Genomic DNA, 15,710 nt, shown 5'->3' on the forward strand with positions numbered 1-15,710 from the left:
AGTTTCTCACTTCAATTTCCTCTGCTAAAATCAGCCTCTGTAATGGTGCAATATAATAATTAAATGAGTAGCAAACCTCACACGATAGTCAACAGAAATTCAAAATTATTTTTTTCAGAGGTTTCAGGTGAAAATTAAATGTCCTAGTAAAGCTCAGCCAATGTGGTTGCAAAATGTGCTGCAAAGTGCCCCCTCAGCTGCTCAAATAGATAGAAACTGTCCTACACAGCATATTCCCATGCATGTCTACTCAGACACAAGTCCTGCAGAAGAAGGAACTACTCAGTAAGTGTGCATAGGCTGAAATTCTATACTCCCTTACCTGGGCTTACTTTTGAGTAGTCATGTTATGCTGTTAAAAGCCTACATATCATACAGAATTTGAGAGGACAAAGTTATGTCTCACTGTCAGGTAAAAGGCCCGTATTTGAAAAAGAATTGAGAATTATCGTAGAGATATGCAGTCATCTCCAATAATGAACATATCCCAGGGATTTGGAAGTTGTTGTTGTTTCTAATATGAAAGATAAACAGGTTTCCCAAAAGAACTGACACCTCAGTGTGGACCTGACTGATCCCAAGGGTATGCTAATTTACAATTTGGTATTACGTTATGAATGACTACTAGATAAACAGCTGTTAAGGCTCATTAACTGGAAAGCTATAAATTGGTCATATGGCTTTATTTTCAAATGATGGTGGATAGAGGGTATATAACTAGCCAACATTGGACCTTGATTTTGAGCCCTAGATAGCACGGTCAATGGTTAGGGATAACGAGAGCTGTAGTCTAGATGGGATCATGTAGACAGTGTGTTGATTAAGGCCTCACCAAGAGGTGGCTGGGCTGTACACAGATAAAAATGATGAGCAACATTCTCAAAAATAAAATCACTCCAATACATTTTTATACCCTGCTTTAGCTATTTTCATCTGCAGGCATTCAGAGGTGGAACAGTGTAGTGGTCATAGTTTATTGCCTATTTTCAGATGTATTTTCCTTCATAATATCTGTTTGTTCAAGTGGTTAAATTGGGCTTGTGACTCAGAGTGGTTCATTGCACTCCTGATGTGAAGACTGCCTGTGGCCTGCTGTGTTTTTATTCATTTACTTAATTAATTTATGAACCGCTTCTTATGAAGCAATTTCACAGTACAATAAAATGTATCTAAAACAATTACATATACCAAAACATTTAAAAACATTTATTTATAGTGGTGCAGCAATAAAACTGCTAGCACATTTGCAAAGCTAAGCAGGGTCTGGTATGGTTTCAGACTGGATGAAGGACCACATGCTCAGATTTATGCATTGCAGCGGGGTTGGACTAGATGACCCCCGGGATCCCTTCTAATTCTACAACTTTATGAGTCTATAAAAAATAATTTCTAACCCAATTGATACTGTCTGAGATAAATAACCTCCACTTACAAGGCTTGTTGAAAGGGGAAAGTTTTCAACAGATGCTAAATACACAATAGAAACAGTGCCTGCCTGGTATGTAATGGGAGGGAGTTCCAAAGGCTAGGTGCTAAAGGCTCAAGTCCAATATCATGCCGCCAGCACTCAATTTCCGTTCTCATCCTGGGGCAAAGTTTGCAACCCAAGGTAACTACTTGCGGGTTAGCAGAGTTTGTAACCCAAAGAGTTTGTAACCTGACGTGTTTGTAACCCGAGGTACCACTGTACCTTAATTAGAAACTTGTATCAGTATGATAGAGGTTTTCAGATATCTACCAAGGAAAATAAAAGCCACATTATGCTGCCCCTCCTTTATTAAAGGATGATTTGGACTTTAAGTTCTACAGTTAAAGTGTTCAAGTCAAGCATCTGCTAATGATTAAGGCAAGTAGTAATTTTTGCTCCAAATATTTGACTCTGGACAAAGGCTGTACAAAAATAAAACAGGCCAGAATGAGAGCTTGGATGTCGATTAAGAACAAAATTAACAGAACATTATAGGTAGGTAAACAAAACGAACGTGTTCTACCACTTCAAAGTGTTTGTCAGATATTTTACTATAAATAAGCTTTATTCTTTATGCCAATTGCATTTCATCTTTTGTTTCATTCTCTTTAAGTTCTTGTTTTGTTTTAGAGTTCCTGCATAATTTCAGTGTTGCTGCCAGAGTCTAATGGGCAATTTCCTATAAATTTTCTTCCAGATGTTTATCATCTTCTACTGGAAATGAGGATTTAAGTGTTTGCTTTGATATCTCAGGAATAGGAGTTAACAAAAATGATAACTACAGTTTCCCTTATTGTTTTAGTATTAAATGTCTGAAAAAATAGCTTGAAGCATGAGAGTGGTGGATATAAAATGAAAGGGAGCATTCAAAACATTAATCAAAAATAAAAACAAGCGGTGTTTTTTTAAAAAAAACCCTGCTCCTATATAAGTTCCACAGTTTTATACAAAATTGTTTTGAACAGAATTGTATTTGCAGCTTAAGAATATTCAGATTCACATCAGCATTTGTCAAGGCAATTACCTGCAGTCAAGGTTATATGTACAAGAATGAATGCAAATATAGCCTGCTATCCAGTGCTAATTAGAATAGACCCATTTAAATAACCAGACATGAGTAAGTTCATTAATTTCAGTGGGTTTACTATGAGTATGACTTAGTTTGATATCACCATAGTAACCAAATAGCAACTGTCCAGAAAAAGCTGCCGTGACCTGCTCCTATGGCATTAGCAGTGGCGATATTTGCAGAAAAAATAAGTACAGTAATGGTTTTCACCTTGGACTGAATACAGTGGTGGATTTGAGCTAGCAGAAAGCAGTGTCGTCTGCATTGTTATGGAAATCTTCCAGATATTCTGCAACCCTCCCTGAACAATATCCTGTGACTTTTTAAGGGGTAGAAGCAGGTAGGGACCGTGAGAGGTGGGTTAGGGTGAGAGTGAGCTTCCTAAGTGAATGGGGATTTGAACCCTGGGTCTCTGAGGCCCCAGTTCAACACTCTACTTACACATTGGCTCTATAGAGATATAACTCTCACATAAAGGCCATAAAATGGATTCTTTTGCAGTTCAGGACCCTGAAATCTGTACCATGGCACGTGGCACAAAGTAGCTGTATAAAAACTGAACATTTGCTTTTTTTATAGTTATGCAGATACTGTGATGATTGAAGTTCCTCCAACATATGCTGCCTGCCTGGCCTACATTGCTATAAACCTACACTATAAGGCACCCCCCACGGCACTCACACTATTAGTGTCATGTGTGAAAGTTTCCAATGTGAACTGCAGCAAAGTTTTCGCATGGATTAATAGCGTTTGGGTACAGTCCAGTTTCAAATCCTTGTTTCGCCTCTAGGGGCTTTGCAGGCAGTGCTAAGTTAAGGGCACTAGGGAGGAGAGCTACGAACGTGATATAGCGGCAAGTAGAGAGAGAAAGAACCGCGGGGGTCTGAGAGGCCCGCCTGTGGCGCCAAGCGGGGAGGTTCACTCGGGAAGAAGGAGTTCGAGCTCTGCACTCTGTACATGCGCTTGTTTCCGGGCCCCGCCGCGATGTCGGCGCCAGAAGGCCGCCTCTAGGGGTCGCTGGTGCGGCGAATAAAGGCCGCCTCTCGGGAACAAGAGCGCGAGAGAGGGAGGTGGGCGGGCTGAGGAGAAGGCGAGGAAGGTGGTGGCGGCGGGGCTGAGGCCGAGAGACGCAAACAACTTTTTCGCAGCGAGTTGCAGGCACCGGCCCGTCGTGCGTGAACTGTAACCTGACACTGGAGCGAAGAGAAAGGGAGCGAAGCAGCGGAGGAGGAGGAGAAGGAGAAGAAGAAGAAGCGGAGAAGAGGAAGCCCCGCCAAGGAGCCTCCGAGGGGGATGGTGGTTGCCGCCTCCGCCTCCTCCAGCCGCTCCTAGGGGCGTCCGGCACCCGGGCGAAGCCGGCAATGGGCAGGAGGGAAGCCGCCTGAGCCTCCGGCGAACTTTCCCCCACCTTCACGCCGGGCAGTCGGAGCGGAGCAGGCGGATGGAGGATGCGCTCTGCCCGGCGGGCTGTCTGAGCAGGAGGCGGCGGCGAAGGAAGCGACGGGGGCGCCGACGACGACGATGAAGAAGCTGCTGTTTGCGCCGCCGCTGCCTCTGTCGCCGCCGCCGCCGCGCTACAGCGCGGGTTTCCCGGAGCCCCGTCCTCATGTGGCCCCGCCGCCCGCCGCGGGGGCTCCCGGGCAGGGAGCGGGCTGGCGGCGGCGGAGGCCCCTCTCGCTGCTGCCCTTCCTCTCCCTGCGCGACTACGGCTTCTGCATGGCCGCCTTGCTGCTCTTCTGCCTGGGCTCCCTCTTCTACCAGCTCAACGGGGGCGCCCCTCGCTTTCTGCTGGACCTGAGGCACTATCTGGGTAAGGAGGGCGCAGGGAAGGAAGGGGGAGGGAGTGGGGCTGCTGCTGCTGCTGCCCGAGGAAGGAGGAGGACTCCGGGTAAAGGGGGGGGGTTGGGGGTGAAGTGCAAACTGGTAGCGCCTCGTGGGCTTGTGTGGCGAGTTGTGAAGCGAGCCGTCTTCGTTAAGGGGTCTGGCTTCTCCCTACCCTTGCTGGACGATGTGTGTGCTATAGTTCTCCAAAGTTGGTAGTGCTGCCCGCTGTCAGGAGACATCCAACCAACTTCTTAATTGGCGTCTTTACCATTCTGCCTAGTGAAAGGGTCTAAGTTCTACTGATAAGGGTTGGAGGGGCGTTTGTTCCCAGCACACAGACATGCAAGAGCAAGTGGCATGTTTTTCCTCACTAGGGAAGCGTTGTCGCCTTACCGAGTAGCTGTGCGCCTGCAGCGGTCGGTTGCGTTGGTAAATGGTCGCATTTGAATCGAAATGTTTGAAAACTTTTGCAGCTGGGAAGAGTGGCGTGGAGTATTTCGGTTGCATGCCCCTTCGTCCCTCTCGTATTCCATTAGACCGTATGAAGGAGGAAGTGGGGGTCCCTTTTATTATAGCTGCTGCTGCTAATAGTGCAGAAAATGATGCTTTTGATCAAGGCATTGAAAGGTCAGTTGCTTTGCAGTTATATACCGGTAGTCCCTCCAGCTGTCAGACTCCAACCCTCATCATAACATGGCCAGCAGTCAAACTAGGGGGTCGGGGGGGGGAGTAAGTGGTGCTTCAGGTTAAGAACAGTTTCAGGTTAAGAACGGTCCTCCAGAACGAATTAAGTGCTTAACCCGAGGTACTACTGTACTCCAGACATTCACTGCAGATGCCTGCCTAGGCTTTCAATTCAAGGCAGCAAGTTCCATTGTCTCCTTAGGCATGTTCCACTGATAAACTGCTCTTCTAGGACAAAATACTTCCTCCAGCATTCGGTATAAAAGTTCTCCCCATCTGCCCCCCTATAGTCCTTTAAATGCTTGAAAATTGTCAATGGTGATTTTCCCCCACTAGCCTAAAGAACCCATTTCTTTAGCAGGAGCAGCTGGCATGCTTGTTCATTTGCACTCTTCTTATCTTCCATGTGGGGACTTTCTATTTGAGTGTTGGAGGAGCTGCCTGGAGGAGAAAGGAGGAGGAGGAGGAGGGTGTCCTTAAGGCCACCCTTGCCCTGACCACAAAATAAATCATTGTGGTTCACAGCCAGTCCCAGTGGTAAAATAAATGTGAGCTGTGGACTGACAGTTAAAATTAAGAGACTGCTGGCAATTCAGATAACAGTATTGCTGGATTAAGTTGGCTACAATGAATATTAAAAAAAGAATTTTACAAGAGCACAGTGAGAGGTGGTGTGCACAACATATTACAATTGGGCTGAACTGGCTATAGCAGGACAGCAGCTACATTACTTCTCCAACATTAGCTTTCATATATTTATTAAGGAATATTTAGCACGTAGCAGCTTCCTGGGATTTTACTTATGTGTAAACAAGCCTTCTGTATGCTACTTAACTTATTACATTTGTTTCCCACATTTTCTTTAATGGGGCATACATGGTTTCCCCTATTCTCCATTTTATCGTCACAAAAACCCTGTGAGGTAGGCTACTTGTGAGAAATGGGCCCAAGCTCACCCACCTAGCTTCATGGCCAAGTGGGGATTTGATCTCTGGGCTTCCAAGTTCTAGTTCAACATTCTAACTGCTAACACCACACTGGTGCTTTTTAACTATATCACTGGCACGTGCATTGAGAAGATGCAGACACGTCACAGTTTATATGGTTCTTTCTTTCTGAAATTTATTTTAGAAAATCTCTGCATTTTCTTCAAAACCTTACATGCCCAGCTTTCAACTGCTCACTTCCTTTCTCTTTGCCATGCTTTCTCTTGCATTTTGTTGTTGGGCTTCCTTGCAAATCTTGTGTCTACCACCCTGCATTGTAATGGGTAGCACAATCCTAACCCTCAAACTGCTCTGCTGGAGGAAGTTGGAATGTGGTTGCAGTTTCTGAGGGTGGGGGGAAGGCGGTGTCTCCACTGAAATCATTGGTGGAACCTACCAGTGGTGGTATTGTCATTGGCAGTAGCCAATGTAAATCCTCAAAATGGGTTGTTTCAGGGAGCAGAAGGGGGGTGAGCTGGGCTGGCCAAGGGTCTGCTGGAACATAAGCCAATCCTGTTACTTGCAAGGGTGTGGAGCGTGATCCAGGCTTCTCTGCTGTGCCAGCCCAATGTTGGTACAGCAATTTTTGGAGGCAATTTTACTGCCTTCTCCCTACTTTCTGCCTTGACCCGCACAAGTGGCAGGGCTACAATTGCAACTGTGGCTCTCCTATTCTGTTCATTAACTATGGCTGGGAGGTAGGATTGCTCTGAGTTAATATAGACACCATTGTGTCTTCACAGTATATATAACACACCCCACTATCGTCTATCTTCAGTTCGAATTCCAGTAGCCTCTGTTTCACTTGCAGCACCATTTACTGATAGTTGTTTTGTATGTGCCCATGTTGCAGTACCTATTTCTGAATTACTTTATTCTCAATAGGGTTGTTTCGGATTTGGTGGATGCATTGTCAGGACCAGTTATCACATCTTTGTGCCTGTAATACAGTTTTTCTCCTAAGACATTTTTTCAAGAAGCTCTGCACCTCTCCTACTTCAGCAATGGAAATAACATGTATTTTAATTTATTGAAAGTATTTATGAATTGCCTTTCTGCTCCCAAGGTGATCTACAGTAATTAAAAATGACAATCTAGGTAAACACCAATTAAAATGATTAAAGCTTCTCTTTATTTGTTGCCCTGAATTGTGACTTTTGGTAGTTTCCAAATCACTGTGCCTCCTGAATGCATTCAACACTGAAGACTTTATTGAAGGAATGTGAATCTCTCTAAAGTATGTGGCTGGGAAAACTACAGGGGGTTGCAGGGACTGAACTTCTAGTTTGCTGAAGCAGAAATAAGTGATACCCAATCAAAACAGTGCAATCCAGACTTCTGGCTTGAAGACTGCAAGCAAAAGAGTTGGGAGCAGGGCAGGGGGGAAGAAGGGATTATGAAATACTTGTAAGTAAAAATGTGCTTTGGGTTTCCTTCTGGTTTTGTGCAATGAAACGGCAATATACTGTGCTAATTGGTAATAAGAAGCAAGAAAATAAAATGGTGATCCGTTAAAATCAGGAAATGAGAATTGGCATTGAAATAAGATTTATTGTGTAATGTCAGTCTGAAACATGTTGGTTCCAAAACTATTTTAAAAGTTGCATAGTAGAATTATAGCATTTTGTTGCACAGGTAAAAACAATATGTCAGTGATGCAACCTGTAGAAATTGAAATTTATAGAATTGTAGAGTTGGAAGGGATCCTGAGTGTCATCTAGTTAAGTATCTCTCCCCCCCTCCATTTTTAGCTGACATGCAGACAGTTGGAGCTTAGGATGCAAGTTATAAACACTAAAAAACTTAAATTTGAATTGAGCCTAGCTAAATTAGGCCATAAATTGGTTGCTGGATGTGGTCAGAAAATTAATTCTGGTAACCAGTGGGGAAACCTCACAGGAGTAATGAAAGGCAAACAGCAGAGCAGGCTGTGTCTTGTGTGAGGTGTGTGCATGTCCATGAATGCTGAAGGTTGGAAGAGAGAGGCTGCAACATATACATCTTATTCCCTGCAAAATCTTCACTTTGCTTCTGCAGAGAGAGTGCCTCATTGGCTGCCAGGCCCAAATTGTCCTTGGTATGAAAATTATTAAATCTCAGTCTAAAAGGGGCTGCTTGTTTCCAGCTTCCTACAAGTGACCTCTGTGGAGGGCCATGAGGCCATAACTATTTAAGGCCCAACAAGATGTGCATCATGTACATGCATCGGTTCATACATACCTGTATGTATTTGGTGCTTTACACTTTGCTCCTTGTACATGCATAAATCACATGGTTCCTGCATCTATGAAACCCTATGTGAAGTGTCTGTTTTTTGGGATGGTATGTACGTTTTTGTTCTCTCACTGCCTTCCTGAATTTGCAGAGATGTGTATTGTTCATCTGAGGTCATACTTGGAACGAACATCAGTCAAGTTGTAGGATGCATCAGTCCTCTATAGATTTCTCTGTACTATTATTTTGGTAAAGAAAAAAAACTTTGATTCAGTCTGTTACTATAGGTCCTTTCACCTGCCTTGAATAGAGCAGTAAGAGGTTGCTGAATAAAAAATATGCATATTCAAATCACAGATACAGGAGAGAAAGTGCATTCTTGCCCCAGTCACCTACAGGATTTCATATTCTTGCCTGAAGGTAAGGGTTTGTCCCTCACTTATGTGTTACTTAAAAGAGAGACATATTAAACATCCACAGTACTCTCGAAAGGCTTTAGCACATAGATGATCTGAAAACTACAAGGACTGATTTTCTGTTAGTTGCACAGTGTAAGAACAGTGTCTTCTGTTGTTTGTTTGTTTGTTTGTTTGTTTGTTTGTTTGTTTGTTTGTTTTTAACCACAGTGGTACCTCGGGTTACAGACGCTTCAGGTTACAGACTCCGCTAACCCAGAAATAGTACCTCGGGTTAAGAACTTTGCTTCAGGGTGAGAACAGGAATTGCGCGGTGGCAGCACAGCAGCATCTGGAGGCCCCATTAGCTAAAGTGGTACCTCAGGTTAAGAACAGTTTCAGGTTAAGAATGGACCTCCAGAAAGAATTAAGTTCTTGACCAGAGGTACCACTGCATCAGCTCTTTGGTTTTCTTGGCACTTCAATAAGTTCCTTATTGGACGACTTCTTCTTCTTCTTCTTTTTCTTCTTCTTCTTCATCATCATCATCGAAATTCATTGTGTGGAAACTGATGGTTAAAGTTAGTTATACCTGTAAGGAAATCTCTTCCCTTCACTTTTTGTAGATGCATTTTTATCCTGTACGGTTGCTAGAGAAGAAGTTTTAAGACAATGGGAAGCTAGAGGCTTTAAAACTCCAGCTTTAAATGTGAGTAATACATTACAATCAGTTGCTCCAATCAAGCAGTCATTGAGAAATAAGTTTGCAACCCCTTCAGAAAGATATCTAGGGTAAGAAGAGCTGCAGCAAATTTTCACTGCCCAAAGCATGTTGTCGTTTTCTGCTTTTCCTGTGCTGAACCTCTTTTCGGGTTGATTAATTTCTCTGTATATCTGGGGGAATTCTAGGGTTACATTTCAAAGCATTATTTATTGGAGGTGTCAGATATATATAAAAGTGACTAAAACCACTTGCGCTGTACAATTAAATTGAAACCAACTCTGCCTATAGGCTTCCAGTTCAGTCAGCCTTAAGAGTGCACCCCACTTAGTCCACATATATTTGCATGCCAAAAGATACTGTAAGTGAGTAGTTGTGCACACATAATCTGCAGGAAGTAATTACGCAATAGAAACATCTGTTCGGAAGCAGATAGTGACTGTAGATTTTAGACTAAAGAAGTGTTTGGGGAGGGAGGGAATGCCTAGCTCTTTATGTGCCTGACTTCTGTTTCACTGCTTGACATCCCCCCTCCCAAGTGTACAAACCACACATTTGAAATCACTTATGACTGCTGATGGAATTGGCCAGAAAAAGCATTGGGTCTGAAAAGAGTCATTTCTCTGATCTAAATTCTCCCTTCCCCAAATGGCTTTTCTTTTCTAATGTGTTGTGGTACTGTTATCATATAATGTGTAGGAAGCTCTTTGGTTTTCTTGGCACTTCAATTTCTCTAAGTACAGAGTAGTAAAGATGTGCATCCAACCTGCAGAGCACCAAAACTGCTTTCTCCGGTGTATGCCTTTTTATGCTCCTCCCGGTGACATTAGAATTTTTATATGTAAAGTTATCTTAGTTGTATTTTGCTCAGCTGTGCCTGTTTAAGCAAGAAGAGATGTAATTACCTTATAAACAGTGTGGCACTCCAAACACCTTTACATTTATATGGCATGATTTTCTCTGCCACCTTGGGCAGTGAGTTTCTGTGTTAGCTACATTCCTCTCCTTCTGTACCTTTTATCTCTCCTTTAACCTGTTTCACTATTTTCCCCATTTTACTCAGGTTTTTGCTTTCCTATCACTTCCTTTGGCTGCTTGCTCTTGTCACCTACTGCCCCCCCCCACCGTTATCTGTTTCATGGGCTAGAGTGCAGAAGAGGTGCTTTGGTGGGTTTTCAGGCTCACACAATTGTTTATATTTCTTTTTAAAACCTATGGAACGTAAGCGGGAATAGCTATAGAAGATTTAAAGCAGCCTGGGAAGTAGTGCCAAATGTTACTAGGCAACTTCATTGTATAAATAATACTTTGAACATAAGAGCCCTGCTGGATCAGACCAAAAAGCTCATCTTGTGTCGCATCCCGTTCCCACAGTGACCATCCAGATGCTTATGGGAATCCCACAAGCAGAATATAAATGCAACAGTCATTTCCCATTTGTGATTCCCAGCAAATGGTATACAGAGGCATGCTGCATCCAAAGAGGAGTAGATATTGATTGCCTTATGCTACATGGATTTGTCAAATCTTCTTTTAAAGTTATCCAAGTTGGTGGCCACCCCTCCATCCTATGGGAGCAGATGATGCCATAGTTTTAGCCATGTGTTACATGAATACGTGCTTTCTCTCGTCTGTCGTTCATTTTTGGGTCTGTATCGTCTGTATTGTATACAGTGGTACCTCGGGTTAAGAACTTGTCCGTTCTTAACCTGAAACTGTTCTTAACCTGAAGCACCACTTTAGCTAATGGGGCCTCCTGCTGCCACCACGCCGCCAGAGCACGATTTCTGTTCTCATCCTAAAGCAAAGTTCTTAATGCGAGGCACTATTACTGGGTTAGCGGAGTCTGTAACCTGAAGCGTCTGTAACCTGAAGCGTATGTAACCCGAGGTACCACTGTACTCCATTATTTGTCATTTTGCTAAACTAGAAAGCTCTAGCTTTTACCCATGGCAGTTTTCTTCAGCCTCTTGGTTGTTTTGGATGCTCTTTTTGGAACATAGTGTCCTTTTTGAGGCGAGGTGACTAGAACTGGACACAGTATTCTAAGCGTGGTCGCACCATATGACATTATACAAAATGGCATTATATTGGCAGCTTTCATTTAAATCCCTTTCTTAATGAGTGCTAACATGGAATTTCCCTTTTTCATAGTTGTTGCACAGTGGGTCATCACTGATATATTCATATCCACTATGACTCCAAGATCTCATTTCTGTACAGTCGCTGCCAGTTCAGACCTCATTAGTATATAAGTAGCATTAAGATTTTTGTCCCAATGTGCATCACTTTACACTTACTTACACTGAATTACCCTGGCCATTTTACTACCCATTCACCCAATTTAGAAATATCATTTTGGAACTTTTCAAAATCCATTTTTGTTTTAATCTCCCTGAACAATTTGGTGTAGACACCAAACTTGGCTTCCTCACTGCTCATGCCTAATTATTTTTATTCTGTGTGGTGCTGTTGGCCTGGTTCAGATATACTGGGAAATGATGGTTTCCAAGTATATAAATGAGCCTACATATATAAGCCTTTTGCTTGCATGCTTTTTCTCCACTCATCTCATCACAGGAGAGGAGGAGATAAGAAGCCAAGGTCTGTCACTGTTGTTTCCTTCTTTTTCCTCAAATCATAGTTCAAACAAATCAGTTTACAGAGTTTGGGTGTCAGAGGACTTACTGGTTTATGAATTAGTGGGAAACCATGGTTATTGAATGAGTCCTGAATTTTCAAAGTGCTTCACATTTTAAAATTTTATTTATTCAAAATACTTCAAAGCTGTTCTACAGGAAAATGTCCAGGGCAGCTTAGAACAGAGTAATACTACCACATGCACACTGCTAACTCCCATGTTTTGCTATGGTGGTGTTTACATATATAATGGATTGGGGGCAGCAGATAATGGGTTTAGTTTACCTTAATAATGCCGGAGTATGGCTCATCACTTTCCAGGTTTTCAATTCATCCAATGCATTTTGGAAAAGGTTCAGTTCTGTGCAAATGTAAATTTACCATTCAGTATTTTGCTCAGATGCTTTAGGGACAAGGGACATGATAAAGACCAGTTCAGTCTGTAAGTTTCACATTTTAATAGATATTGCCTTAGTTGTCAGTCATTCAGATTTTTTTTTGTGGTCAACCAGCCAAGAAAAACAGAATGCAGAGTGTAAAATACAAAATCATAGCCTCCGTAAAACTAATTATTAAAGATGATTAAGATCGAACCATCTCAGAAGGTATAAGACACAAAACCATTTAGATATTTTGATGCCTTCTCAGTAATAAATTTGTGGGTTCCCCTTGTAGTACTTTTAAAAATATAGTAGTTTAGTGATTTAAACAGCAAAAAAACCAAACATAAGCACTAGAAAAGATAGTTTATTTTAAAAATTATTTTCATATTGAAATCCCTGAGAGAATTGTAACCTTGATTAAAGTTTTGGCTGCCTGTAGTTTATACTATGAATTTGGGATGAATCTTGGCATGTTTCTATTTGCACAAGATAATCCAAAAATGTATCATCTATCTTAAAATTCCATGTAAAATGAAGAGTGTTAGGACTGATTGATTTGAGTATAGCCTGAATGGAAATGAAGTATGTTTAGATAAGTTATTAGGTGTTCCTGTCCTGGCACAGATCTCAAGTTGGCAGAACATGTGCCTTAGAATGCAAGGCTTGCAGTATTAATGTCCTGTTGAATTTACTTAATGGTAGAATAGCATGCTATGCCAAATATATGGGTGGGTTTCCCTGTGTTATTCCTGGCTGATTGATCAGAATGATTGGAATACATTTCTCTTCCCTCTTCGGTGTTGTACAGGGGTTATTGTTTTAACTGAAAATGAAAGGTACAGTCTTTCTGCCCTCCCAACATAAAGCCCTACCCCCTAACATAAATATTGTTTCTGGTTTTTAATTTTAATTATGGTCTGCTCTGTTTTTCCAGTTTTGCTTTCCTTCATTGACTTCAGATATTAAATGTTTTTTAAAGGTCACCAGCGGTTTTACTTCTGCAGAACTGATGCTCCTTACCCCATATGCCTTCTTTCTAATCTTTACCACAGCTACAACGTCAGATATTCTCCAGAAAGACAGTTTCTGACTCTGATTCAGCTTGTGAAGCTGACCCACATATTGGACCCTATTCTCTTCCATTATGCTGTATACTGTGATTCCGCAGAGTGCCAAAATGGTATTGTCAGAAGCGTACCTAGGGGTTGGTGAAACGGGCCCCTGCCAGAGGTACAGGCTTGGGGGCACATGTGCAAAAGTCACCCCAGAAATCTGTCTCCAGTTGTGAGTTTAGACAAGAACTGGGAGCTGAGCAGTAGGAGAAATGGTCAGGTGATATGAAGGTAGACCAATCAAAGAGCACAGCAAGGAGAATTCACCACCAAAATGGCACTCGTGGTATGGGAAGATGCAATGTCGGACAAGAAATAGAGCTGGCTAGGGGGTGGGCCTGTGGCTGTCAATCAGCCAGGCACAAAGCAGGCAACCATAGATCAGCATCCATCGTTTTCTCTCCTCTTCCTGCTCACCTATTACCGAGTTGAATCCCTCCCTCCGTTTCCACAAAGTCAGAAAAAGAATAAATGTGATATGTGCTTTTTCAGAGTTCAAAACTTGCAGACTTCTCACCAGTCAGTCGGTCAGTTAGATAAATTCATGGAGGCTATTCTCTGTTGTGGTTGTGCTCTGCTTCTACAGTTGGAGGCAGCAAGGCTTCTGAATACCAGTTGCAGGAAACCCCAGGAGAGAAGAGAGCTCCTGTGCCTGGGTCCCCTACAGGCATCTGGTTGGACACAGTGAGAACACGGTGGGCTATTGGCCTGATCCAGCATGCTCTTGTTATGTTCTTATAAACTCCAGCCATAGCAGTCTATATATAAATGAAATACATGTTGAGTATAATAATTAGGTTTCTTTATGTAGCATGATACCATAAAAATAGTGTCAACATTTGAATTGCTCTTTCCCTTTTTCTGTTATTGCAAATCAATCCAGGATTCCTCTGAGTGTGTGAAGTGATATGTAAATATAATAAATTAACTTGTCATACCTGCCATAGTATTTAATTAGTTAATTATTCTGTTAAAAATTAACTTGCTTAGAGCAAACGACACAGCTTCTCCATAAGATGATAGTGTAGGAGCTGTTTAGTGTCATAACATCTGGGTAGCAAGAACATGTAATATTTGGAATAGGCATGAGGATAATTGAAGTGAAAATGATTATGAAATGAGATGAAACACTGCTATGCAGTCTTCATGTCTTTACTTGACACCACACTGCAAAGTGAAAACCACGATGTCCAGTTATTGGAAGTCCAGTGTTTCCACTTTGTACACACCTTTCAGTCTTACCAGGCAGTCCAGAAATGTTTGTTTCTTGCTCTATCTCCTCTCTTTTTTGTAACATTCAAAGTGAAACTTTGCCATATCACCTTTCTGAAGTGTTCAAGGCTTGTGAGGGCAGGAATGATTTCTGCATCTTAGTTTGCTTCCAGATGACTTGTTTACCAAGCATTTTTGGCCAATTTGTTTGCACAAATTTGAGGGTAGGTTCGTTATCACTCATTCTGGCTTGTCTGCGGGGAGCTAGGGCAATGTTGCATTAAGCAGATGATGTTATGAACCTTAAACAGCTCAGGACTATAATACCTCAAGGACCACTTCTCCCCATATGAACTGACATGGAATCTTTGATCATTACTTGAGGCCCTTCCCCTCCATGTGAGGGCTGGAGGGTTGCAGCATGGGAACTGCGGTTATGTGATTCATTTGCACCCAAAACTAGCAATAGTCCAGAAGCTAACTGGTGTAGTGTGGTATGAAAATGCCTTTCAAAAGTTACACAGAAGTGCAGAGAACAATTGGTGAAAGTGACTCACCCTCTCTGCGTTATGCCAGCCAGTAGGAGAAGCAAGCACTCACAGATAGGGCAGTGTTCTTTGAACAGAGCTGTGTATCATCAGAGGCTTACATGCCTTATTAATGTGCACAAGAACTTCAGTAACTAACAGGCCATGAGCAGATGCATCACTGTTAAGAGCTCTCCTCATGTGCCATGATAGTCTTCTTTCCATTCTTCCAGTGCTTCTCTTTCTTTCTTCCCCAGAGAAGACTGGATTGAAGAAAGAAACCAAAGTGCAGGAGCTAGAAGAAGTAGTTTCCTCAGTCTAATACATCTGGCCCCAGCCTGGCTTTACATTTGCAACTAGGGATGGACAAATGTGAACTACTGGCAAAATATTTCATCCATGCTTGTTGCTAATCTTGGATTACAAACATAATACAATGGGCATTTTGGCAAAATATATTATTCAACTTCATAAC

General features: G+C 42.3%; 1 protein-coding gene across 1 annotated transcript in view; it reads left to right on the forward strand.

Annotated features, from left to right (window-relative positions):
* The first annotated feature begins 2,873 nt into the window (after positions 1-2,873).
* Positions 2,874-15,710, forward strand: part of UST (uronyl 2-sulfotransferase) — a 119,839-nt gene continuing 107,002 nt past the window's right edge. The window contains exon 1 of the mRNA XM_081186314.1: positions 2,874-4,347. Within this exon, the coding sequence (XP_081042440.1) occupies positions 4,059-4,347 (289 nt within the window). The 5' untranslated portion in view covers positions 2,874-4,058. The remainder of the gene's footprint in view (positions 4,348-15,710) is intronic.

The sequence above is a fragment of the Podarcis bocagei genome (assembly GCF_964188305.1).
Source record: "Podarcis bocagei genome assembly, chromosome: 3".
Classification (NCBI taxonomy): Eukaryota; Metazoa; Chordata; class Lepidosauria; order Squamata; family Lacertidae; genus Podarcis; species Podarcis bocagei.